A 25490-nucleotide genomic window follows, 5' to 3' on the forward strand; every position below is an offset into this window, starting at 1 on the left:
CAAGGCTTGAAGCCACAGTGTCACTTTCGGTTTTCTGGTGACTAATTGGAGATGAGTTCCATGGACATTTTAGTGCCCAGGCTGGCTGTGAACCGAGATCCTGAGATTCTCAGCCTCCTGAGTAGCTACAATTACAAGCGTGAGCCACTGAGCCTTTTTTTTTTTTTTTTTGCCAGTCCTGCAGCTTGAACTCAAGAGTCAGGGCACTGCCCTTGAGTTTTCACATTTCCCTCCTTTTCTTTGTATGTGGTACCAAGAAATGGAACACAGGGCTTCGTGCATGCTACACAAGCACTCTATCATTAGGCCACACAACCAGCCCTAGCAGGCTAATTTTTAGGTTGATAATTTTGTATGGTCAGTGAATGATGTTATAAATTTCTAAATAGCCCTTGGGAAAAAGAGTTTTCCCAACCGTGCTCTAGACTCATGAAGAAAAGACCAAGCTATGATCAAAGGTATAATTGCTACTAGATAGGACATGAGGATAGGACATACAGAGGGCTCTAGGAGAAGCTGGCCAAATCTTTCCCAAGAAATGAATAGGTAAGACTCAGCACTCATAAGTACACATTAAAGAAAGCTAAGACCTGGAGAGACAGTGATAAAGACTTTGTGTACCTTTCTCTTTTCTTAATTCCTAGGTCCCCAATAAAAAAATTATACTCTAGATAACTTTAAAACAATATTAGAAGAGCAAAAAAATCCAGATGTTTGGCAATAACAAAACAAATATTAGGGGTTCTTTATTACATAGGTTGGTTGTATTTAAAGTTTTTTTTATTTTTTCGTCAGTCATGGGGCTTGAACTTTGGGCCTGGCAGCTGTCCCTAAGCGCTTCAGCTCAAGGCTACCACCCTACCCCTAAGCCACAGCACCACTTCTAGTTTTTCAGTGGTTAATTGGAGACAAGAGTCTCATGGACTTTAGTGCCCAGGCTGGCTTTGAACTGTGATCCTCAGAACTCAGCCTCCTGAGTAGCTAGGATTATAGGCGTGAGCCACTGGCACCTAACATATTTAAAAATAAATGTTAATGCAATTTCATTCTTTTTCTTCATGCCCTCTCCTTTTCTCCTTTTGTGCTGGAGTTTGAATACAGACAGGGCCTTGTGCACACCAGGAAAACACTCTACAAAAAGCTACAATATAAGCATTATTATTATTATTATTATTATTATTGCCAGTCCTGAGGCTTGAATTCAGGGTGTGAGCACTGTCCCTGGGCTTTCCCAAGGCTAGAGCTCTATCACTGGAGCCATAGGACCACTTCCAGCTTTTCCTATATATGTGGTACTGAGGAATCCAACCCACATCTTCATGCACGCTAGGCAAGCACTCTACCACTAGGCTGAACTCCTAGCCCCTGCTGTTAAGTTTTGGAAGACTAAAGTCAAAATTAACTGAAAGAAGAAAATTAGTTACATTTGTTTTTTTTGTGGGTCATAGGGCTTGAACTTGGCCTGGGTACTGTCCCTGAGCTCTTCAGCTCAAGGCTACCACACTACCCTTGAGCCACAGCCCCACTTCCGGTTTTCCATGCTAGGCAAGCACTCTACAACTAGGCTAAGCTCCTGCCCCCATTAGTTACATTATTATATACTAGATCTCCTAATCTGTCCTGAATATATTTTGTATGCAAAAAACAGATTTCTCTGCAACCTGTTCATCAGAAATAAGTAACATCTTTAAAGATGACTAATCACATTCAGTATGGTGATCAACATTCCTATAATACCAGCTACTCAGGAGGTAGCTGAATAGGTGGCCAACCTTGCATAAATTAGAGGGCTCTACCCCCAAACAGTGAGTTGTAGCTTACAAATGATGATGAAACCCTGTGTTTAACCTTCAGGGTCCACTCTCCCTCCTCATCCCCCAAAACGCTACATCACCTTGCTACCCACCCAAGAGGTGAATAGGTGGTAACCCTCTCACAATGTGTTAATAGTTCAGCCTTAAAAAATTACTCTATAATGAAGGACAAATAAGCACCATATAAACATATTAAACAATTCTTTCAGAGGATTTCTGGTGCAAGGAATAAAGAAAACTTATAAAGAACAATCTCAATACAGTCTTCTAGTATATTATAACATGAAATTAAGTCAAAATGTCTCTATTATTATTGCAGCTATTATTATTTTATAAGTTATAAAGTGGTGGTAACTTCATTTTTAAGAATCTGGCATGAGACTATAACTTAGTTTGGGAAGTAATCCTAGTCAAAGAGCAACATGCTTTCAGGAATGAAACATGGCATCATTACAAGTAGACAATTACATTTCATTGTCCGGGGAAATTACTGCTGCTCTCACTTAAGGACAGAAGGTCAGTCTATTTTTATCATTTCACAAAACCTCAGTTACATAAAGAAGGGAGCAATGGTCTCCAGAAATCCATTATCATGATCAAAATACAATGGCTCTTGGGAAAGAAAAAAAAATCACCTATTTCCTCCTGAAAAGTTCTGAAATGAAACTGATTCCCTTAGTCTGGTTCGTGAATCCTAGGAAAGACAGGTAAAGGACGATTAGGGAAGGTGTCTCTGGTAAAACTCCTTCACTACTCTTCACCTGGGTTAGGTGGAACTCCAGAAGAATCAAGAGACCAGGTTCTTTTCCTGGCTGGCTGTAGCTCCCACCTTCCCCCTTTGAAGCCACTGGAACTAGGGCCCGGCCACACTTGCTTTGAAATGCAGGGACGGTGATACTATGTTACAGGTGGGGGAATTCAGGTTTAGGGAGGAGCAAGGACTTTTCCCAAGTCAAGGCTCTTCTCATAACCCAGTGTAGAAGCTCCTACTAACCCGTCGGTCTTCTCCAGAGAAGGAAATTACAACAGCAGTGCTCCCACGATCGCTCCAGGGAACTTGCAGGGCGCAGATGTGGGCCAGTCCGACGAGCATCGCTCCTCAAGTGCCAAGGGAGTGTGCAACGCGATTTCCACCCAGTAGAGACAAAGGGCTGGACGACGGCCCCCTGACTAGGGGTCCCTCGGTCCCCCGTTCTCAGTTCTCCCACTCTGACTGCGCGAAGCTGTCGACTGACCCTCCGCCTGCCTGCGCGGCCCCGCCAGGAAGTCCGGGCAGGGACCGGGGACGCGAAAAGCGGGGTTTGCACCGGGTTCAGCTCACCTGTCAGCCGGCCGCGCACGCACAGGACCGGCGGTCGCGCCCGCAGTTCCCGCCCAGGACCGACCCTTCTCGCCCGCAGGGGTCCTTTCCAGTTCAGGGCGTTAGATGTGCAGCTTAACCAGACCCCCGCTTCCGCCCCTGCCGCACCAGGCCATCACATGACTGAAGGCGGAGGGAGGGAGGGAGGAAAAAAAGGCTAGCGGGGGCGTCACGTGACCACACCGCGGGCGCCCGGTGATGACGTCAGAGGCCCGCTCGGCGCGTCGTAACGACTCGTGAAGCGGCTGAGGGAGAGAGTGGGCGTCTGAGAGGGCGAAGTTCGAGTTCCGCTGACTGAGGTAGATCGGGCGGCAGCCAGGTGAGGCAGGAGCCGGGGCGGCGGCGATGGCGCAGGCGGCGGGGCTGTCGGCCGCCTCGGGATGGTTCCTCAGGGGCTCCGGAGCGCGTGTCTGTCGACTGGAGTTGTGGTCCCGGCCATTTCCACGCCTGGGCGGTGGGGCCGCGACTCCGCCCGCTCGTTCGACACCTTTCAGCCCAAAGCGTGTGTGTGTGTGTGTGTGTGTGAAAAAGAACCCCGAGGCTTTGAGAAGGAAAGAAAATGAAAGAAAAAAGAAAAAGAAAGCTGCATGGACCTGGCTTTGACGGCAGGGGCGCGAGCCGGTGGTCACACAGGGTCCTTTCCTTTCGCCCTGATCCCTTGACGTGGGGATTCGCGGCGAGAGGGCGCGCGAGACACCGCTTTGCGGGACGCTGTAGGTGACCTGGAAGTGGTGGCATTTGTTGGGAGCCTGCTTTGCACGAGTCTGTTCCCTTCCCTCTAGATGAGAGCATGCCAAGCAGCATTCTGGTTCAAGGAGTTCCAGAATCGAGTGACAGGCATGAGCAAACGCTTGAAAGGTGTGTGCGTGTGTGTCAGCGACAGTGGACGCGGGGGTGGGGGGGACAAGGAATGAGGAGCCTTAGGAGGGAAGGAAGTATCTTGTGGGTGAGAGAGAGGAGGGTGGAGGGTGAAAGACAGAGAAACACACACAGAGACAGACATTGAGATAGCTCTGGGTGAAGTTATTCAAGGCCGCCGTATATATACAGTTCAGCATATTGTCTAAAAGGTTTTGCTGTATGATTACCGTGGTGCTATCCAGATACAGGAAAAAATGGAACATTAATAATTTACTATGCCCTCAGAGAATCTTCCTAGCTTGTCAAGAGAGGCAAAATAGTGTACTAAGCAAAATTTACACCCCCTCTTCTCAAGATCTCAGAAGATAAATAACTCCATTGTAAGTTTTCTAGGTGTGGGTATCCAAAAGATCAATGTATCCTGGGAAAGGATCAGAGGAGAGGTTGATTTAAACCAGTGTTTCTTAACTAGTGCCCTGTTGCCATTTTGCGCCAAATGTGTCTTTATAGGGCTGTTCTGCATATTCTAGAATATTTAGCAGTATCCATGAGCTCTTCCAGCTAGACGTTGATAGGTACTCCTATTTCCCAGCACGACAACCAAAAATGATTCCAGGTGTTGTTAAATGTCCCTATTAAAATAAACAAAACAAAAACAGAGGCTGGCAGTATAGCCTAGTGGTAGAGTGCTCACCTTGCATGCACAAAGCCCTGGGTTTGATTCCTGGCTACCACATACAAAGGAAAAGCTGGAAGTGGCGTTGTGGCTCAAGTTGGCAGAGTGCTAGCCTTGAGCAAAAAGTGTCCAAGGACAGTGCCCAGGCCCTGAGTTCAAGTCCCACAACTGGCAAAAAAAAAAAAAAGTTGTTTTCATTTTGGAAGCTGAAATTCCAGGACCCAGATGCTATCTACCAAATTTGGTGTCTGGCAAGGCCTTATTTTCTGTGGTTTTGTTTTTGTTTTGGTAATACTATGTCCCCACAAAGGGGAAGTGCAAGATAGCTCTCTGGCATTCTTTTAGTGGAACAATTCCATTCATGAGAATGAATCTAGTCACCTCTCAAAAGACATTACCTCCTAGAACCACTGCCTTGAACTTTGAGATTCATGTAGGGATTTCAGAGCACAGACTCCAAATGAATGTTAGGAAAGAAACATTCAGACAGCAGTGGGTGGGAATGGGGCAAGTGTAGAAGTAAAGAAGGCATCTTTGTGGTGCAAACAGATTGAATAAAAATTTGTGCTGGAATTTGGAGCAGTGTGAGGAGATTGCCAGCCAAAGCTTTTATGAGTTCCTATTTTCTTTCTGAGAAGAGTAGTTTTTCCCTTTTTGATTGTCATAGAGCTCACAGCAAGTTTGTGTCACCATTATACAACTTTCTCATGTTGTTGGTTTCCCCTCTGATTTCTGTGTTTTGGCCTCAATTTTTGAGGATTTGTATTTTATATTTTATTGGATGTGTTTGTGTTTAAATTGTGTAAAATAGTTCATTTGCTCTATTAATATTGTAAATAAATGTTCTCTTCCATAAAAATATACATCTTAAAAAGTGTCCATTGAGTTTTTAATTTGTGTTCATATCTTCTCCTTTGATATGAAATCTTAAAATGCTAGAAAATAACAATAAGTCCTTGTTTCAAAATCCAGACTTTAACGTATGTAACATTTTGCCTTAATAACTTTAGGTTGTGATTTTGAGATAAAATTTTAACATACATAAAGCTAAATGCCCCTTTAGATGACCTTCAGAACCAAAGTGGACGGATTCATTATCCTTCACTAAGACCATCTCCTTGTTCTTCCAAAGAATGATCCAATAGCTTTTCCTTGTCTTTTTCCCTGTTTGCCAGGCTAAGAGAATATGTCCTATACTTTACTGTGCTATAATCTGTCTCCATCATACTATTTTGTTTTCACCTGAAGTACTCTTCCTGCATAATCCACATTTGAAATATCATTTATATTCCAGCTTAAGTGCTTTATTTACATGATCATTATGTTTCCCTTCAATCAGAAATTTGTGGGTTGGGGCCAGGAGTGTGGCCTAGTGGCAGAGTGCTTGTCTAGTATGCACAAAGCCCTGGGTTGGATTCCTTGGGACCAGATACACAGAAAAGGCCAGAAGTAGTGTTGTGGCTCAAGTGGTAGAGCATTAGCCTTGAGAAAGCTCAAGGACTGTGTCTATGTCTTGAATTCTAGCCCCAGAACTGTCCCCCCCAAAAAGAGAGAGAGAGAGAGAGAGAGAGAGAGAGAGAGAGAGAGAGAGAGAGAGAGAGAGAGAGAGAGGAAGAAGAAGGAGGAGGAGGAGGAGGAGGAGGAGGAGGAAGAAGAAGAAGAAAGCAATTTGGGGGTTGAGGCCCATAGTCAGTGTTTTACCTGGCCTGCCTGGTGTTTTCTCTGTGCCAGGACTGCAGTTAAGATCCATCAGAATTAGAATTATGTAGTGGGGCCTGATAGATTATTGGGGCCCAAGAACTTGCATGCTGCTTGTTCAGGGACCATTTTAGGAACCATTTGGGGATGTTGTAGAATCTGTTGGCCTCTACCCTTTAGGAAGTAAAGAGAGGTTTTTGAGCAGGACAGCAACATGACTTATGCATATATATTTTCAATGGTTCATTGTGGCTGTTGTGCTGATAATTGGGTGGAAAGGGTAAAACTGGGAATGGGCAACAAGGTAGGAGGCTGTTGGAAGAATTGGGAAAGAAATTATGGGAATACACATGTAGTATTTTATGTATTCATTCTTTTGCCAAGATATTGTTAAATAGCTATCATGTGCTGCACATTGTTTCGGTCTTTTTGTAAACAAAATAGAAAAGTCTTTGTAAGGAATGTAGTGTCTAATTGGGGATTAGAAACAATAAGCATAATACACAAAAGAGTGTTGTTGGATAGCACCTTCTGCAAAGAAATATAACCACAGAGGAATGAAGTTAGGGAATGCCTGGGAGGTGTTGACTAGTGGGGTTGGGAGAGGGGGCTTACTATTTTATAGGGTGTCCAACAGCTGTCTTACTGTTGCATTGCTATCTGAAGGGGAGACCTTAGAGAAATTAGAATATGGGCGGAGGGGACAAATATCCTTCCTGACAGAAGCGACAGAAAAGGCATAGCTTTGAGATAGGACTGTATTTGATTTGCATAGAGAAGAGAAGGAGGCCCATATTCTTTGACATAGGATTATATTTGATTTGCATAGAGAAGAAGGCCCAGGTTCTAAAAGCTGGGGTACAATATAGGGAGCTCAGGGCAAGAAAAAGGAAGCAGCAGAGATAAGAAAAAGCCAGCAAGATAGAAAAACAACTAGGGAAGTAGGGAGTGGTTAGCTGTGAAATGCCTTTGCCTGATTGTTCTAGAAGGCCAGGGCTGCAGCAGTGACTTTGATAAGAGTAGTTTCAGCGTAGGAGGAAGGATAGAAACCTGGCAAGAAAGTATTCAAGAAAGAGTAGGAGAGGATTTGGAGAGAAATAGAGATAACTGCATTGGGGAATTTTGCTGTGAAGGTGTGCACAGAAATAGAGGTGGTATCCAGAAGGGAAGGTAGGAGGATGTTTTTCTTTAAGATGGAAGAAGTAACTGAACATTTGTTCCTTGTAGAGAATAGCAGAGTGGGGAAAATGAGTGTGTATGAAATCATGGAGAATCATTAGGGGGTAGGGGGATGTCCTAGAAAAGGAATCAAGGAAGAAAATGTAGTATGTGGAGGTGGCCTCACAAGCAGCAACAGTTGATTTAACAAGAGGGAGAGAAGGTAGCATATGTGGAAACTGAGGCTGGTAGGTGAGGAAAGAAGCCTTTGCTTCTATTTCATCAGTGAAATAGTAAAGGAGGTCTTGATCTTGGTGTAGATGGAGGAGGTGTTGGAAATTTATAGACAAAAGAATAATAGGGACATTTTTTAAATAAACTGTCTAAAGAGTTGTATACTCCATGTAACTTTATGTCTTCATTCTTACATGCCTTACTGTACTGTGATGTCCCTCCCCATTAAGTGTATCCATACAGATCAGTTCCTAAACATTTCTGGGGTTTGCAGTAACTCCCTGTTGTCTAATTAGTGTGTGTGTATATGAATATGTGTACATATACACATGCATATATACACATATGTTTATACATATACATGCACATATGTCTGTGTCTCCTACTGCATATTCCTAGTGCCTTGTATAAGTGACTAGCACAAGGAAGACGGATCAAACGAGAACAAAGAAAACAGTGCTTGAACATGAAAGTCTTTTGAGAGCTTATCTTATAAACCACTGTATTGCTTTCCCATGCTCAGAACAGTGCTTGGTACATACTAAATACTTGTTAATTGAATTATTTGAATGAGCTATAAGTTCCATCCCAGAAAAACCACAGGGACACACCTACATACAGGAGAAACAGTTTATTCCCAGTCAAGGCTAACAAGACCAATTCTCCCATGGGAGAGGGGGAAATGGTACCTGTCCTTTGTCCAGGATCAAGTTTATAGTCAAGGACTATGGACAGGAAGTAAGGGATGTCCTCTGCATGCCTGCGCAGCTGAATGCTAAAGATGGTACTGGGGAAGCTGGGGAGAGGTGGGGGGGCCTGATGGGGGGTGGTCAGGGCTTTCTGATTGTAATAGTTAACAGGTAGCATTCATTCTTGCTGCTAGGGGAAGTGAAGTAGCATTCCCTCATGCTGCTAGGGGAAGTGAAGTGGAAGGAAAGGCCAGGGCTGAAGGCCAGCTGCAGTTAGGCTTGGCCAGATCAACTGGTTTTGAGGGAGGGGCTGAGGATCTAAGATGGAAGGCATGCTAACATGAGCAATGAATGATAATGTTAAATATTGGCGATAAATTGACACCTCAAAAACAAAATCAGCATCTATGGCTCTCTGCATCCTCCCCTTTTTCTATCCTCTGTTTTTGAGTGAGTCTAAGGCTTGACATGGCCTTCAGTACCTAATTGTGAAACAAATGAATGACTAATTCAGAGGCAATATCAGAGGAACTGCAAAGGTTTAGGTTTATGTAAGACTAAGCTGGTAGTGAAAGAAAGGAGGAGATACCATATCTACTACACAACTTCCTGCTCTAGAGCAAGAGAGAAAAATCTAAAGCTAGTCAATTGTGTATTGGATGTCATGACTATTCCTTCCTGTTTTATTTCAGAGACATGCAGAGAGGCTCTCACCAGTCTGTCTATGGTCACATAGGGATTAAAGGACAGTGAACCTGAATTCATATTTTGTCTATCTGATTCCAAGAAAGTAATTTCCTTTTATGGTTCTCATGCTGTCTTAGGATCTTCCCTTCTATGTATTTAGCTTGTATGAATTCCCTCTACCTTCATAGTAGGTTTCAGTGAACTGAATTTTGAATGGTTTCTGAATTAAGCTGCTTCTTTCTAGGCAGCTTCACATAAATCATTTAACACTTAAAGAGTTGATGGTTTAAGTTACAGATCAGGGAGTGTTCAATATGAAGGTGTTAATTGCAATGGTTATAATGGATGAGCTAACAAAGTTCTGCTTTTACTGAATTTGAGATTTTATCAAGTTTCTAAACCTATCAATAATGTATCCTTTTAACTTTTCAGAATTCAAAATGATGCCTATCAGATAAATTAAAATTGTAAAATTTCAAAACCCTACTTTATTAAGCTTTTGTTTTCTTTCTCTCTCCTTTCTTTCCCTTCCTCCCTCCCTCCCTCCCTCCCTTCTTCCTTCCTTCCTTCCTTCCTTCCTTTCTTTCTGGAAAAAGCGCCATGAGCCATCTACTGTTTAGCCCATTCATGTGTTAGATATAAAGGAAACTTTTGGAGGAGGGCATTCTCCCTTCTTTATAAAAAGGAATATTGAGTGCATCTGGTTTTTTTTGTGGCTCAGATAATGGCACAATGCTTTGGTGTCCTCTCAAGTGGTACCAAAGGGTGGCATACAGCTGTTAATTGAACATATGAATGTTTCCCGCTGTACTAATTTCCTATTCAGTAATTATTCTGACATATAACTCTTGTTACTGTATTTGAAATTTTAGGTAATTTCAAGATGCCAGGGCGTTCCAGTACAAATTCAGGCTCAACTGGTTTCATATCCTTCAGTGGTATAGAGTCTGCTCTCTCTTCCCTAAAAAACTTCCAGTCCTGTATCAGCTCTGGAATGGACACAGTTTCTAGTGTTGCTTTGGACCTTGTGGAGACTCAGAGTAAGTAACTGTGTGTGTGTGTGTGTGTGTGTGTGTGTGTGTGTGTGTGTGTGTGTGTATCTACTTTGTGGAAATACTGTGTGCTGGCATTACTTTGGGACTGCTTTTGAGTACTCTCAGATCAATGATTTATCTCCTTCGGGTATCTGTTATCTTATTCAGCCTAACGCATAGAAATGTGCTGAGGGTGAAATGAGATTGACTCCGTCCAATGTGTTTACTGGCTATGTTCCACTAGGACCTGCTCTAGAAGTTATGGACAAACATGTTGATTCTGATACTCAAGAAGCATGCATTCTAAATTATATGACATATCTGAACTATAATGCCTATAACTATACATTATCATACTGTTGTTTTCCAGTTTAACTATACTTTGTTCCTACTTGTTTACCCAAGAAACTAAGCTTATTCCAGGAATACCGGCAAAGGAAGGGCTCTACGAAAGTAAGAATTCAACTTCGAAGAACCTTGCCTTCATTTATTCCTAGCAAATTTAGAAAAATTATATTTGCTTCTTTTGGATAGATTGTTTTTATTTTATATTTTATATGGAACCTGGGTGGTGATATAATCTGTGTGTGTGTGTGTTTATGACACTGGTTTTGAGCAATGTCTGGTGTGATTTGCTGTGATTTTTCATATCTGGTGTGCTATTTCTGGAATATTGTAGATTTATGTACTTGTAATTTATTGTATATGAAATGACTGGTGCTCACTTGATTTATTTTTTCAAGCTTTTCATTCTATGGTTTCAATTTGAAGAGTTTGCATTACTGTGTCTGCAAGTTCATCTTGCCTTCTGTGTCTTAATATGCTGTTAATTCTGTCCACTGAGTTTTAAATTTCTTATTTTGCTTTTTTTTCAGTTGTTGAAGATATATGTAACAAAATTAAATGGAATTTTTGGTTCCTGGTTTCCATTTCTCTCTTCAACACGTTCATATTTTCTCTACATTCTGGAGTATATGAAATGTGTTTACAAAAGCTGTTTTATTATCTTCATCTGTTAATTCTGTCATCACTTCTTCCCAAGGACATTAGTTGTGATTACCCCAGTGTGTTATTCTGTTGAAAGTTTACATTGCCTTCCTTTAAAAATGATGTTTGTTTTGGTGGATACTGAAGTAATCTATGGGTTGGACTGATCCTTTTCCTGAATGGTTTTAAGCTTTAGAGTTGGTTTAGTGTGGTTTTTAGGAGAGCTAAATTATCTGTGCTACCAAGTATGGATCTTTTTTTTTTTTTTTCTCTTTTCTGTTGGTAATGGTACTTTAACTCTGGGCCTGGGTGATGTTCTTAAGCTCTTCAGCTCAAGGCTACCACCCTACCCCTTGAGCCAGATTATCACTTCCCGTTTTCTGGTGATTAATTGAAGATAAGAGTCTCACAGACTTTTTAGTGTCCAGGCTGGCTTTGAACCATGATCCTCAGATCTCAGCCTTCTGAGTAGCTAGGATTATAGGCATGAGCCACCGTGCCGTGCCTGGCTAAATTATAGCCCTTCTGAGGATCTATTCTGAGACCCTTCTGTGTCTCTGAGGATCCAGTGACATACCTCTGCTCTGTATAGATGGGATTTGAATGTGTGAATTCAAGGAATTATTCACCTTCTAGCTCCCAGCAGAAGTTTCTCAGTATCTTAGGATTCAGCAACAGGCACTAGGAATTCTTGTACAAATCCCTGGAGCTCTGAATCTGCATAGCTCCTCCTACTGCCCTGTCTTTCACAGTCCTGCTTCCCACTTGTCTGACTTTCCTCAAATGCCAGTCTCAGTCTCCTCCTCCTTCCAGACTCATGTACTGGGCAGTAATTACAGACAGTTCTGCCATGCCTCTTGCCCCAGTTTCAAATGCAGTGGTGTCACATATTTTGTCATTCAGAGTTAAAAATTTATATCCTCCGGCCGGGAGTTTGGCCTAGTAGTGGAGTGCTTGCCTAGCATGAATGAAGGCCCAGGTTTGATTCCTCAGTACCACATACATAGAAAAAAAAAGCTGGACATGGTGCTGTGGCTCAAGTGGTAGAGCTCTAACCTTGAGAAAGTCCAAGGACAGTACTCAGGCCCTGAGTTCGGTATCCAGGACTGACAAACAACAACAACAAAAATTATATCCTCACCGGTTCTTCACAGCTAGCTGCCAAAGTCACCCATCAGTCTTTTTAGTGAGTGTCTTCTGAATGGTTTAATTTTGCCTATCCTGATGATTTGGAGTATATTTTTGGTGGTGATGGAGACTTTAGGCAGACCTGAATAAAAGCCAAAATAAAATTATGTTTTCAAAATTCATGTTGAAGACTTCTGTATGTTTTAGCTTCAGAGCTGTTTATATAATGTATATAGAATAAAAAGCATATATTAGTATGAAACAAATACTTTGTATAATTTAAATAGGAATGTAAACATCATTTTTCTTTTAAAATTCATTCTCTAGAACTGAGAGTGTGGCCTAGCTATAGATTGCTTGCCTAGCATGCACGAAGTCCTGGGTTTGATTCCTCGGTACCACATACATAGGAAAAGCTAGAAGTGGTGCTGTGGCTCAAGTGGTGGAGCTCTAACCTTGAGAAAGCCCCAGGACAGTGGTCAAGCTCTTGAGTTTAAGCCCCAGGACTGGAAAAAAGAAATTAGACTTTGTTCATTTTAAATAGATGGCCAAGTCTCAGTAAGCCTGTTAATCATACTTCACATTCAGAGTATATGCCATGAATAAGCTGACAGTTCAACCTGCAGCTCTAGCAGTTAGTTATATAGGCTCTTTGCTGAGAACTGACATTCTTTGATATGCAGCAGCAGTGATTTATGCATACATACCCTTTCATTTCACAGTGATGAAAGATGTGTAATGATTAAGCTTTAGTAAATTTAATAATAAATTGTGTTGGTTCATCAAAGACTTAAACTGTTCGCTTGATTTCAGTGCATGGCAAAGGATACAGTGACTTACTACTGTTGTGGTTTCTGCTAAGGCACCAGCAGTTCTTCCATAGTGGCTTTTGTACCACCAATCAAATGCCAACATAGTAACAAACAAAGCAAATAGCATTTTAAAGTTACAAAAATAATACTTTCAATATGAAAATAATTTTCATAAATATTAAGAGAGCCTGTGGGCCCCTGAAAGGATCCCACTGACTGGATTCTAGGAACCACTGTCTTATGAAAGTGAGCTTGAATGCTTAAGAAGAAGCAGGAGAAGTTCTCTACATGTAGTGAGAAAGTCTAGGGCACTCCAACTTCCTCACCAACTGGGTAATTTAGCACAGGGCCACTTAGAAAGCAGATTTTTATAAAACAAGTGATTACTTTGGTTTACTATAATTAAATATCCTAAAGCATAATTTACCAGTTGGAAAGTATTTCCAGATTCAAGAAATTCTTATTAAGTTTTCAAATAAATTACTATATTTTTCCTCCTCACAAGAATTTCTAAGTGTATATAGCAATTTGCAAGATAACAAATCAGAGCCAGTTGTAAATGAAATGTGTTTCTCTTGCCACAGACTATATCTAAATTAAACTATATAACCTTTCACAAATGCATGGCAAAATTTAATATTTAATTTGGTATTTCTCAGTGTCTTTAAAAACTGGCATGTAAAAGTCTCACTTGTGATGTATTTTTGTCCATTAAATAGTGTTCAGATCAGGGTAAGTAAATCTCTTTAGATATTTTTATCATTTTAGTGAAGCACTTTCTTTTGGCTTTTTAAAAAATATATGATATATTATCTGCAGTCATTCCTTCTATCCTATAGGAAGTTACTTCCACTAACTAGAACTTAATGCTCATTGACCAACCTTGTCCTATCTCTCAGGTTCTTTATGTATATACAATATACATATATTATATATGTAATATATATAATATACTAACAAATAGATATATGTAAATGTATAATTTATATACATAACCATATAATATGTGCTATAAATTTATGTGTAATATATAGTATATGATATATGTCAAACATATACATTTATATGTAATATGTAATTATATGTAAATAATGTATATTTGTTGTTACTCTAGAGGTGATATATAGAGTGATTATAGTACATGAGTCAGATAATGAGCACATTTCTTCTTTCCATGTTTCAGTTTCTACAGCATCTTATAACCACTGTAGTATTAACTTTTGTACAATTAGCTTTCTAGATTCCATATGTGAATGAGATCATATATTATTTGTCTTTTTGTACCTGGATTTTATTTAACATTGTGTATTCCAGTTCCATCCATGTTGTTGTAATTGACAAGGTATCATTCATTTTAATCCCTGAATAGTAGTTATTGTGCATATATTCTGCATTTAAAAAATCTATTCATCTATTAATGGACATTTATGTTGATTCTCTTTGTTTTTCCTCCTAGGACTTTGAAACTCCAGGGCAGAAAGACTTTATTTTAATCAGTCAGGGTGTTGGTTGGACTAGCTGCAAGTCTGATATTATGATGGCCATGGTAGTAAAAGTAGTAATATGTTTGTTACACAATTTCAGTGTGCTAGGTACAATGGTGTTCTGATGTGTGGTTTCTCCAGTGATTCTAACATTAATCTTGTGAAGCGAAGGGATCTGGCTAGGATCATGGCCGTTTTGCAGTTTCAACAGCAGATTTAACACAAGAACTCATGACTGGCACATAGCCCCAGACTCACAACAACATGCACATGTGTGCAGGTCAGGCAGCCTCCTGAGAGTCTGCCTTTCCCTAGCAGTTAAAGCTGACCAATGAGTTCTCAGCACAGATATTGAGCATCAGGAGCAGACAGTCTTTACAAGTTTGAACCCTTGTTCAGTTGGGAGACCTGGTGGTACTTACCAGTTGGGACTAGATATTCTCCAGTTTGAGTCTTTTATTTACATGTGATAACTTAGAAGGAAGCTATTGGGGGAAACTTTTCTAATAAGTTGCCCCTCTTCATTTGGTAGCTACTTGTTTGTCTTGCTCTTGGTCAAAGCTGTGTCTCCCATTTAGTTTGAGCAGATTCCTGATAAAGAAGGTTTGCCTCTGTAGGTTCAGACTTGTTAACAGCTTGCCTTGGACACTTTATAAAGTTATGAAGCTAAAGATAATATAATTTCTCTGCCTTGTTGTTACAGATGGAATTGAATATAGTTGTAGGGATGCAGTATAAACCTTTTAGGGCCAATATATTGTATCTACACTGTCTACTTTAGGCTTGTAATTGCAGAAAAATCTGCCTTTTGGGCCAACCATCAGCAGTCAGGTTTCTGCTTCCATTGCAATCAGTTGGAGTCCTAACTGATAAATGCTACAGGGAACCAATAGATTGTATGTAATAGTTATTTTATAGTTGGTTCTTTCAGTATCAAAAATTTTATTTTGGCTAGCAGTCATGTCTTTTTAGATCCAATTTCCCCCCCCCCAAAAAAATAAACATTATTTGCACAAGGGGAGTAGTTCACTGTGTCAACATGTGTACAGTGTATCCTGATGAACCTCATCCCTTCTATCCTTCTCCCCTATCCTGCTCTCTCTTCTGTTTTTTAGAAGGTTTAATTATATTTTCCTAAGTGCAAATAAGCTTCATCAACAATATTAAAACTCATTTACCCATTTTCAGCCTTTCTTTTCCAATGCCTTCTCCATCAAAGACTATTTTTCTGTTTTACTCTCCTGCTATTGATTATTTGATGATGATTTCTCTTCTTCATCCTTTTCCTTTTCTCTTCCTCCCTCTCCTTTTTCTTCTTGTGTATCACTTCATGATATTTCAGATCTGGATATGTTATGTTTTGCTTAGAATATCCTTCTCCATTGCTTTTTCTTACCCTCCCCTTCTAATTCCTTATTCATCAACAGCTTTCATTAAGGTTCCTTAAGCCCTCTTTACACACAGTTACACTTACATTGTATTTGGAAGTTATTCACCCTCCAAACTCTTAATTCCTTTTTTTTTTTTTTTTTTTGCCAGTCATGGGCTTGAGCTCAGGGCCTGAGCACTGTCCTTGGACTTTCTCAAGGCTAGAGCCCTACCACTTGAGCCTCAGCACCATTTCTGGCTTTTTTCTATGTATGTGGTACCAAGGAATCGAACCCGGGTCTTCGTGCATGCTAGGCAAGCACTCTACCACTAGGCCAAACTCCCGGCCCTCTAATTCCTTTTATTCTCACTTTAGCCCTTACTTGTCCAAGAAACTAAGTTTTTATTTTTGACATTTCAGGGTTAATGATGAGTAGGAAATAACCATCACAGGGAAAAGTTACATTTTCTTTGATGTTTGCTATCCTCACAAACAACTGACCTTTCACATTTGTAAGTTAAGTAGTTAGGAGAATAATTCTAAACCTGAGTGTTTCAGAGGTAGCATTCTAGTTTTACTCTTTCATATGTTGTAAATCTTACATTTTTATATGTAAAATATATAAAATACTTTTTACATTTCTATGTGTAAAAATTACTAAATATGAAAACTGAAAATAAAATTATAATATCTCATAACCCACCTTCATCAGCTTATTTTAGAAAAAAAAGGAGTAGTGGTTTCTGTTAAAATTCTTTGAAAATTTTTTAATGATTTGGTTGAAGTACCAGTGCCGAAGTACCAGTCAGCTGACTGGTAGACTTGATTTGTTTGTTTTAATACCGATCCTGGGGCTTGAATCCAATACACTGTCCCTAAGCAACAGTCTATCACCAGAGCCACAAGCCCCACTTCTGGATGGTAATTGGAGAAAAGATTCTCATAGACTTTCCTGCTTAGCCTGGCTTTGAACCATGACCCTCAGATCTCCTAAGTAGCTAGGATTATAAGCATGAGCCACCATCACTTATTTACTTACACAGGAAGAATTTTACTTATTTCCTATCAGTTTCACCTCTTCTGTCAACAATTCAACACATTTTATTTTGGCTACAATGATGATAAAAATAACAATAAATGCAAGAAATTAGTATTTGTCTAAGACTGATCTGGGAAGATGAAGACAGTAAGGAGGGGGAATAACAGAGTAGTTAATTGTTTTAAGCATTGTATACATAAATGAATATGTTAAAATTCCCTTGTACAACTAATTGATGCTAATAAAAATTTTTAAAAAAGAAGAAATCAGTTTTTGTGTTTCTTCTCAGCTTGTTTTTGTCAGTTGTGGGCTTGAACTCAGAGCCTGAGTACTGTTGATAGGACTCTTTGTGCTCAAGGCTGCCATTCTACCACTTGAGCCACAGTGCCACTTCTGGTTTTTGAGAGGTTAATCGGTGATAAGAGTCTCACGGGGACTTTTCTGCCCAGGCTGGCTTCAAACTGTGATCCTCAGATCTCAGCCTTCTAAGTAGCTAGGATTACAGGTGGTGTCGGGCTTCTCAGCTTTTATAACTGGAGCCAATTAGAAAAGAAAATATTAAAACTTTAAACTACTGAGAAAATTTACTTACTATTTTATCTGTAGCATTAAAAGTATAAAACAGATCTCATACCAGGATGTGGAGAAAGGAAAATCCTTGTACTAAACTACTGGTGGGATTGTATATTAGTACAACTATTATGGGAAATAGAATGGAGGTTCTTTAAAAAGTAGAACTTCTGTGTGGTCCAGTAGTTCTACTACTGGCTATATTTTCTGTCATATCAAAGTGATACTTGCACATTGCAGCGTTCACAGTGACTAAGATATCATATGTATCATATACATATGTGAATGTGTGTGTGGGGGGTGTATGTATGTTGGCCTCTTATGGGATCTTTGGCAACAAATGGACATATTTCTGATTGTCATCGTCTAGATATTGAGATGTTACTAAAAATCCTGCGGTACATGGATGCCCTTTGCACAGTAAGACCTAACTGTGCAGCCTAAAGTGTATATAGTACTGAGGTAAAGGTATGTAAATGTCTGTTCACATACATGTTAATTTTGGTAAGAAATACTTTCCACTTGGAATTTTTGAGATATGGGAAGTAGAAAGGCAAAATAGGCACATAATGCATTTTTATTGTTTTGCTTGCTGGCATTTAAAGTTTTTCATGCATTTTGCATTTCTTCATTTCCTTGTATATGCTAGCTGGACTGTAAATCCTTGTGAGTAAAACTGCTGGGTAGTCACTCACTGTGCCTACTCTCAGAGTCTAGCACTGGGTTTTATGTATGTTATTTCCTGTAAATGCTTACTAGTGGAAAGGCCAGTCAAGCAATTAAGGAATTTGGGTATTGGGATATAGAAACCATGGTGAATATTGACTCCATCTAGTTGAGGGGCATTGTGACAAATGAGCCTTCTCTCCCAAGGTCTGGAGAGCTGCTTGGCACACAGTTATCAGAGCACCACTGGACATGATCTCAAGTGAAGCAAATTGCGTCTGGTGGGAAGATTTGGTAAAAAAAAAATCCCTGAAAATTATAAAGCCGGTGTCTTAGAGGGGCTTCAGAGTCATCCTCATCTGCGGAGATTCTCGTACCTTGATTGATGTCTTAGAAGTGTGTGTAAGAGGTCACTGCCATTAGTATCTTGTTCCGGGTTGACCTGTACATGCCTCGTAATGCAGCCATTTACAGAGGTATCAAAGGAAGAAAAGAAAGGGAGCTGTCATAGACAGATAGCTTAAAGGTACATGTGGTAAAAACCACTGAAAGGTAAATCTTAAACCTTCCCTCTACTGTTGGGGAAATGGGACTCATTAAGTCCAAATAACCAGAGACATTCTAAAGTTGCATACTGGGTAACCCATACATGATCTTTCTTACCTCTTTTAAAAAACTGAGGGTGTCTAGCAGTAGTCTTTAAAGACAGCTTCCATAACAAAATACCTGAGTAATTGAATGAAGGTGTGGCAAAACTACTGAAAGATACCTGAGATAATTAACTAATAAAGAGACACATTTCCTTAGAAAGTCAAAGTCGAAGTTTTGCAAAATAAAGGCTGTAGTGGAAATGGATGGGGATGGGGTCAAGAGGTCAAGAGGGGAGAGGTGGGCAAATGAAGAGAATGCAACCAAGAATCCAATGTATATCCTACAAAATTAAGAAGAGTGGAACAATATAGGTTGGGATGAGTAGGGGAGGGATGGGTGAGATTGTTGAAAGGAGTGACATTAACCAAGATATACTAATAAACTGCTTTGTTAAATGGCAACACCTTAAAGATAAAAAGCAACTACTTAAAGATATATATATATATATATATATATATATATATAACATTTTTTTTTTGCACCAGTCTTAGGGCTTGAACTTAGGGCCTGGGCACTATCCTTGAGCTTTCCCAAGGCTAGCACTCTACCACTTGAGCCACAGCATCACTTCTGGCTTTTTCTGTCTATGTGGTACTGAGGAATTGAACTCTGGGCTTTGTGCCTTCAGGCAAGCACTCTACCACTATGCCACACTCCCAGCCTCTTAAAGATTAAAAAACAAAGACAAAACCAACAGACTGTAGCAGATACAAATCCTTGGATCTCAGTCTCCCCTTGTGTCCCTTGCGTTGCACATTTCGGATTGTTCAGTTTGTAGTTTTTGGTGTGAAGATTTCTTATATGCTGTGAGTCATTAAGCATTATTGAGTTACCTCATAGAAATGTTTGCTTATTTAACTAATAAATTCATAAGTGACATCTGAAAGGCAAAGAAAAGTTTTATTTTTGCTCCCAGTTTTGGAGCCCCCAGTGCACGATGAGTTTAGATCTTGTTCTATGTATTTGATGAGAGCACACCCTGGTGAGAACACATGTAACAGCAAAAACATTCCCCTCATTGCCAGGAAGTAAAAGAGGGAAAGGAATGGATCAGGATCCTCGTACCCTTTCAAGGACAAGTTGCCAACAACCTAAAAATCTCCAACAGAGTCTCACCTTCCGAAGGTTCCATGCTTCCCAGTAATTCTGTCAGTAGGTTGGTAAACCTTTACTTAGCCTTTTGGGGGACATTTAACATCCAAACTACAGCAACAGGTGTTAGTGATATCCTGGCATTCTTTGGTATATTTTTTCTGGTTTTTATAGCAAATACACAAAGTTTGTAAAAGCTGGTAAATAAGGAAAACTAAAATTCAGGAAACTCATTTTCCTGACTTAGTTCCCAGAGCTAGTAAAAGGGGAATCAATTGAATGGGCAAAGTTGTAATTTGTTAGTAGGTACAGTGACAGTGACAGTCCAAAAAAATCATTATTAAAAATTGTCAAATCCAGCCTTTTATTTGTCTTCTCATTTGTATTTTACCTCCCTTAAGTTTTCTGTGATGTATTTTCATTTGAAAAGGAAAAAGGAAAGAATAATTGTCGGCTTCTCAAGTGGGGGTGTTCTTACAGTGTTAGAATTAACTAGTATGCCTCCAGTTCTCAAAGTTTGAATTGACTGGGCAAAAAAGAAACTAGTCAGCATGAAATGTCATTGTTTTAATTTGCTGTTCAAGGAAGCTAGCCTTTAAGATCTTGATGGAGAGAAAGAGTTGAGTGAGATTTCCCAATTGTTTCATCTTGAAGACTTTATAATGTAGTGGCATAGAGCAATTTTACAGAGCAGCTGTGTTTGAAAAATAAATCAGCAGTGTTTATCCTCTGGTTTTTCATGTGTTCCTGGAGAGGCACCTTTCCTCAAGAATAAGTAATAGGCCATATCTCAGTACTTTTAGGAGAGAGTCAGTGCCTTCTCTTTGTTCCCTGGGGCTTTTCAGTTTTTTGATGGCTAGGTTTGATTAGTGTACTCAGTCCCCATTGAACTGTCTGCTGTGCAGAAAGACATCAGATGGTCACTTCGAATTTTCAGCATTTCATTTGATGTTTCTCAGGTTGAAACTGCTTATCAATTCTAAGTGGATCTTACTGTTACTTTCATCAGAAATATTTCCATCCAGAATAAGAAAAAAAATTGCCGTCCCAAATTAGAAGGAAAGAAACTCATTAATTTATAAACCTATATTTTTAAGGCTGCATTTAATTTTTCTATAAAAAAATCCCCACAATTTTCCTTATAGGAAAGCAAAGGTGCTTCAGAAACCCTGTGTAGTTTTAGTAGAACAGTTTGCTAGACCCTTCTTTGAATTTTTTTTTTTTTTTTTTTTTTTGCCAGTCCTTGGCTTGAGCTCGGTGCCTGAGCACTGTCCTTGGACTTTTCTCAAGGCTAGTGCTCTACCACTTGAACCACAGTACCACTTCATGCTTTTTTCTATGTATATGGTACCGAGGAATCAAACCCAGGTCTTTGTGCATGCTAGACAAGCACTCTACCACTGTGCCAAACTTCTGGCCCAATCTAGATCCTTCATTGACTTGTGGAGCTGGATTTATATTTCTGAGGAGTTTCCATATGAAGTAGTTGTTGATGCCACTAGATGGCACCAGAACACCTCTTGGAAGGCTATCATTGGTCTTGCAAAACCTGTTTCTTTATTGCAAAGTTTAGACTTAGGTACAACATAGTTATTAAATTACTAGATTATTCCAAATATATAAAAGTAAAAATGTTTCAGTCCTATCAGACAAGATAAACAATATTTTGAGGCTGGAGGCTTTTGGGGCAAACTGGAAACAGATGCGCCTCTTGCTTCATATTTGCACGTGACTAAGCTGGAAGAGTCCGAAATGCTGCTCACTTCCAATGATACAAGTTATTCCACTCAATTTACCAGTGATTGATACGGGACCTGTTAGAAAAGAGAAATATACATCTCAAGTGAATTGTAAGTGCAAATATTATTTACTAAATTGTTTCTAAATCAATGGATTAGGACTTCGTTGTTCATAAGATGTAAAAAACACTTAAAAGATTTGCACACATTGGTCACAAAAATACTTTGTCATTTTATACAGCTTCTAGTGAGCTGATTGTGTTCGGGACAGTTTTAGAGTGTCAGAAAATGTGAACTATGGTCCTTCTCCTACTGGCCTACTTTGTGAGAACGTTTAGTAGTGCTCATTGTAAGAGTTAGTGAGGAGGACTCATCGGCTGCTGTTAGTCTCCCTACCCTGCAGTTACCTTGGAGTCTCACTCCATAAATTCTCAACCATTCCACCACCTCCAGATTTTCTTTCTTCCTCTGAGTATAGCATCCTGACAATTGGCTTTGGTTTTTCTCATGATGGAATGTCTGGAAATAATTGCTTGCTTTTTCCTCCTCTTTGCTAAGCTTTCCTGTTGATGTTTGGATGTCACTTTTTGAAATAGTAAATGAGTCCCTTTTTTGGTTTTTAAGTAGAGTATGTATAGTACCTGGATACCATCTGGGTTTTTCTAGACTCTTTAAGAGTAATGTCTCTATTCTGCTTTTTTATCTTTGGAGCTGTGGCTTGGGTTAAGTTTCAATGACCTAATAGGGTATGAATTAGACTAATACTAGGGGAAATAAAATGAATTGGAGCCATTCAATTGGTATCCCTTGTTCCTTGGCTAGAATGAAAAGTGGCATAAGGCCAAGCAGAGATAACAGAAAACTCATGGCAGAAATTGACTGTAGAAGCATCAGATTGATTGATTGATTGATTTGCTAGTCCTGGGCTTGGGCTCAGGGCCTGAGCACTGTCCTTGGGTTTTCTCAAGGCTAGAGTTCTACCACTTGAGCCACAGCACCGCATCTGGCTTTTTTCTATATATATGGTTCTGAGGAATCAAACCTGGGTTTCCGTGCATGCTAGGAAAGCACTCTACCACTAGGCCAAACTCCTAGCCAGAGATTCATTTTTTAATGACATTAAATTTTTTGACTTGTAAACAGAAAGGAGTCTTTATTAGGTTGAAAGTTAACAAAGTTAAAACCAATACACCAGTTCGATTATTCTAGAAGGCATTTTATCACACATCAGTTTTCTCTCTCTTTCTGCTATTTGGAAATGAAATTATATATGTATTGTTACATAGAAGTATAGCACATTACTTGTATGTAGCAGTGTTGTTCAATAAAAATGGGGTATAACTGGAAATTTCTAAGTCCTCATTGCAATATTTAATTAACCTAATATCTCTAGTTCAACATGTCTTCAATATAAAAGTTATTAGGTTTTCCTTTTTTTTTTTTTTTTTTTTTTTTTTTTTTTTTTTTTACATTTTTGGCAGGGTGAATGCTAGCCAGAACCACAATATTAATGGTGGTTTCCCTGAATAAGGACTGGCTCCATTTCTTGTGCCTCTCTTGGCACCTGTGGCAAACGAATACTGCATGAAGGTTGGCATGTAAATGATTTGACATCATAGGGTAGTGAGATCAACTAGTTTTGTGATACATTGGCAGCTTTGGGGTGCATATTCAAATCTAACTAATCACTAATCATTCCTTTACCTGTCACACGGTTTGGTTTGTATTATGTTTTTCCTCAAATTGTTTAGCCAGCCTAAAATGAAAAATACATACTTCTGAGGATCCTACTTATATTAGCTTCTGCATGAAATATATGTTAATTTGAGCCCACATAACTTTCATAGTTTGTAGTTGTTTTTTCATAGATATGGTTAGTTTCTTATGGTATTGGGCAAGTAGAATAGGTTAAGCCTTTAACTTCAGCAGCCCATAGACTCCAGCTGCTGTAAACAATTTAAGCCTGTCAGCAATTGACCTTGGAAATGTTAATTTACTTGTCCCTGGGTGCTGCCTCAGGCACTGGCTTTTTCTCTGTGGGTGGGAGTTAGGAGCCTAGCTCAAAGAACTGTAGAGTTTTGGGGCAAGCTGGAAACAGATGGGCTTCTTGCTTCATTTTTGTGTGTGACTAAGCTGCAAGAGTCATATTCCTTGCATGAATTTCTTTTGAAGGCCTGTGGAATCTGACTGGTTGAAAGGCAGCTTCATTTCCCCTTGGGTCTACTCTTCCTTCTTTGGAATGCTTATCTGTCATAGAAGTGGTTGACCTAAAAGTGATTGTCATTTTCTTCACTATTTTCATTGTTAAATTTATTGAAAGAAGAATTGGAAGGTATCTTCTATTAAACCTTTGGTTTTGGATTCATTATAACTAACGGTAGTGTTCCATCCAGAATGAGGAATAAACTAAGTGAGGGAAAGAAGTTAGACACAGTGAGAAATTAGGGGCAGAGTGCTCTGTAGATGGAGGAAGGAGAATATTAACAAAGTTAACTTACTATCTGTTAGCTAGTAATGGCAGCAGTGATGGCTGTTACTTAAAGACAAAGATGTTGCTTTCTTCTTTTTTGGGTGGTCTTTGAACCCTTTACTGTACAACACTGATTCAGCATTCATGTGGATTTGTTAGATTTTCATTATTACTAAGTAGTTGTTAGCATATTATGTTGATCTATCACCAGTTACTTATTAGTCTATGCCCTCAAAATGTAATCATTTAAGCTGGCCCTGTGGCTCACTCCTATAATCCTGGCTACTCAGGAGGCTGAGATCTGAGGATCTATGTTTAAAGCCAGCCTGGGCACAAAAGGACCTGAGACTATTCTCTCCAAGGGTAGGGCGGTAGCTTTGAACTGAAGAGCTCAGGGTCAGAGCCTAGGCCGAATTCAAACCCCATGACCCCCCCACCCCCACACAAAAAAGGTAATTATTTAATTAGCATATAAGAAAATGTGTCATACAAACATAGAACTCCATGATAATGAATGATATGTTCCACCAGAGAAATTGTGGGTTTGTCTGTCCTAAACAAGAATTAATAAATGACTTTTTTACTTTATGACCTAACAACTTCATTTTGTATTTAGTATGCATACTTCTTTTGTAGAAGGCAACCTACAAATAGTTATAGCCACTAAACCTATTAATAGAGCGCCTGTTCACAGTGCGTTTGTGTCATTCTGATTGTCATATGTATTTGCTCATTTAACTATTAAAATAACATGGGATAAAGAATACCATTACTGCTATTTTACAAGCAAGAAAACAGTTTGATCAAGGCTGAATACTGTTTCTCAAAGGAATTTTTTTCTTTCTGATCAGAAATAATTTTTCCCCCTCTTGGACTTTCTCAAGGCTAGATCTCTACCACTTGAGCCTCAGCACCACTTCTGGCTTTTTTTCTATGTATGTGGTACCGAGGAATCAAACCTGGGTCCTTGTGCATACTAGGCAAACACTCTACCACTAGGCCAAACTCCTGGCCCCAGAAATAAATATTTTTTAAAGTATTTATTCATCTGGACATGGCTGGCTCACACCTTATAATCCTAGCTGTATTTAGGAGGCTGAGATCTGAGGATAGCTGTTTGAAGCCACATGGGGGCAAGAAAGTTCTGAAACTCTTATCTCCAATTTGTCACCTCCCCCCCAAAAAACATTAGCCAGAATTGGAGGTGTGGCCCAAGTGGTAGCTCCAGCAATGAACAGAAAAAGCTAAGGGACAGAGCCCAAGCTTTGAGTT

General features: G+C 39.7%; 1 protein-coding gene across 1 annotated transcript in view; it reads left to right on the forward strand.

Moving 5' to 3' along the window:
• The first annotated feature begins 3383 nt into the window (after positions 1-3383).
• Positions 3384-25490, forward strand: part of Nsmce2 (NSE2 SUMO ligase component of SMC5/6 complex) — a 221326-nt gene continuing 199219 nt past the window's right edge. The window contains exons 1-2 of the mRNA XM_090339376.1: positions 3384-3493; positions 10050-10217. Coding sequence (XP_090195502.1) covers positions 10061-10217 — 157 coding nt within the window. The 5' untranslated portion in view covers positions 3384-3493; positions 10050-10060. The remainder of the gene's footprint in view (positions 3494-10049; positions 10218-25490) is intronic.

The sequence above is a fragment of the Megascapheus bottae genome, chromosome 9 (assembly GCF_031878675.1).
Source record: "Megascapheus bottae isolate mThoBot1 chromosome 9, mThoBot2.hap1, whole genome shotgun sequence".
Taxonomy (NCBI): Eukaryota; Metazoa; Chordata; class Mammalia; order Rodentia; family Geomyidae; genus Megascapheus; species Megascapheus bottae.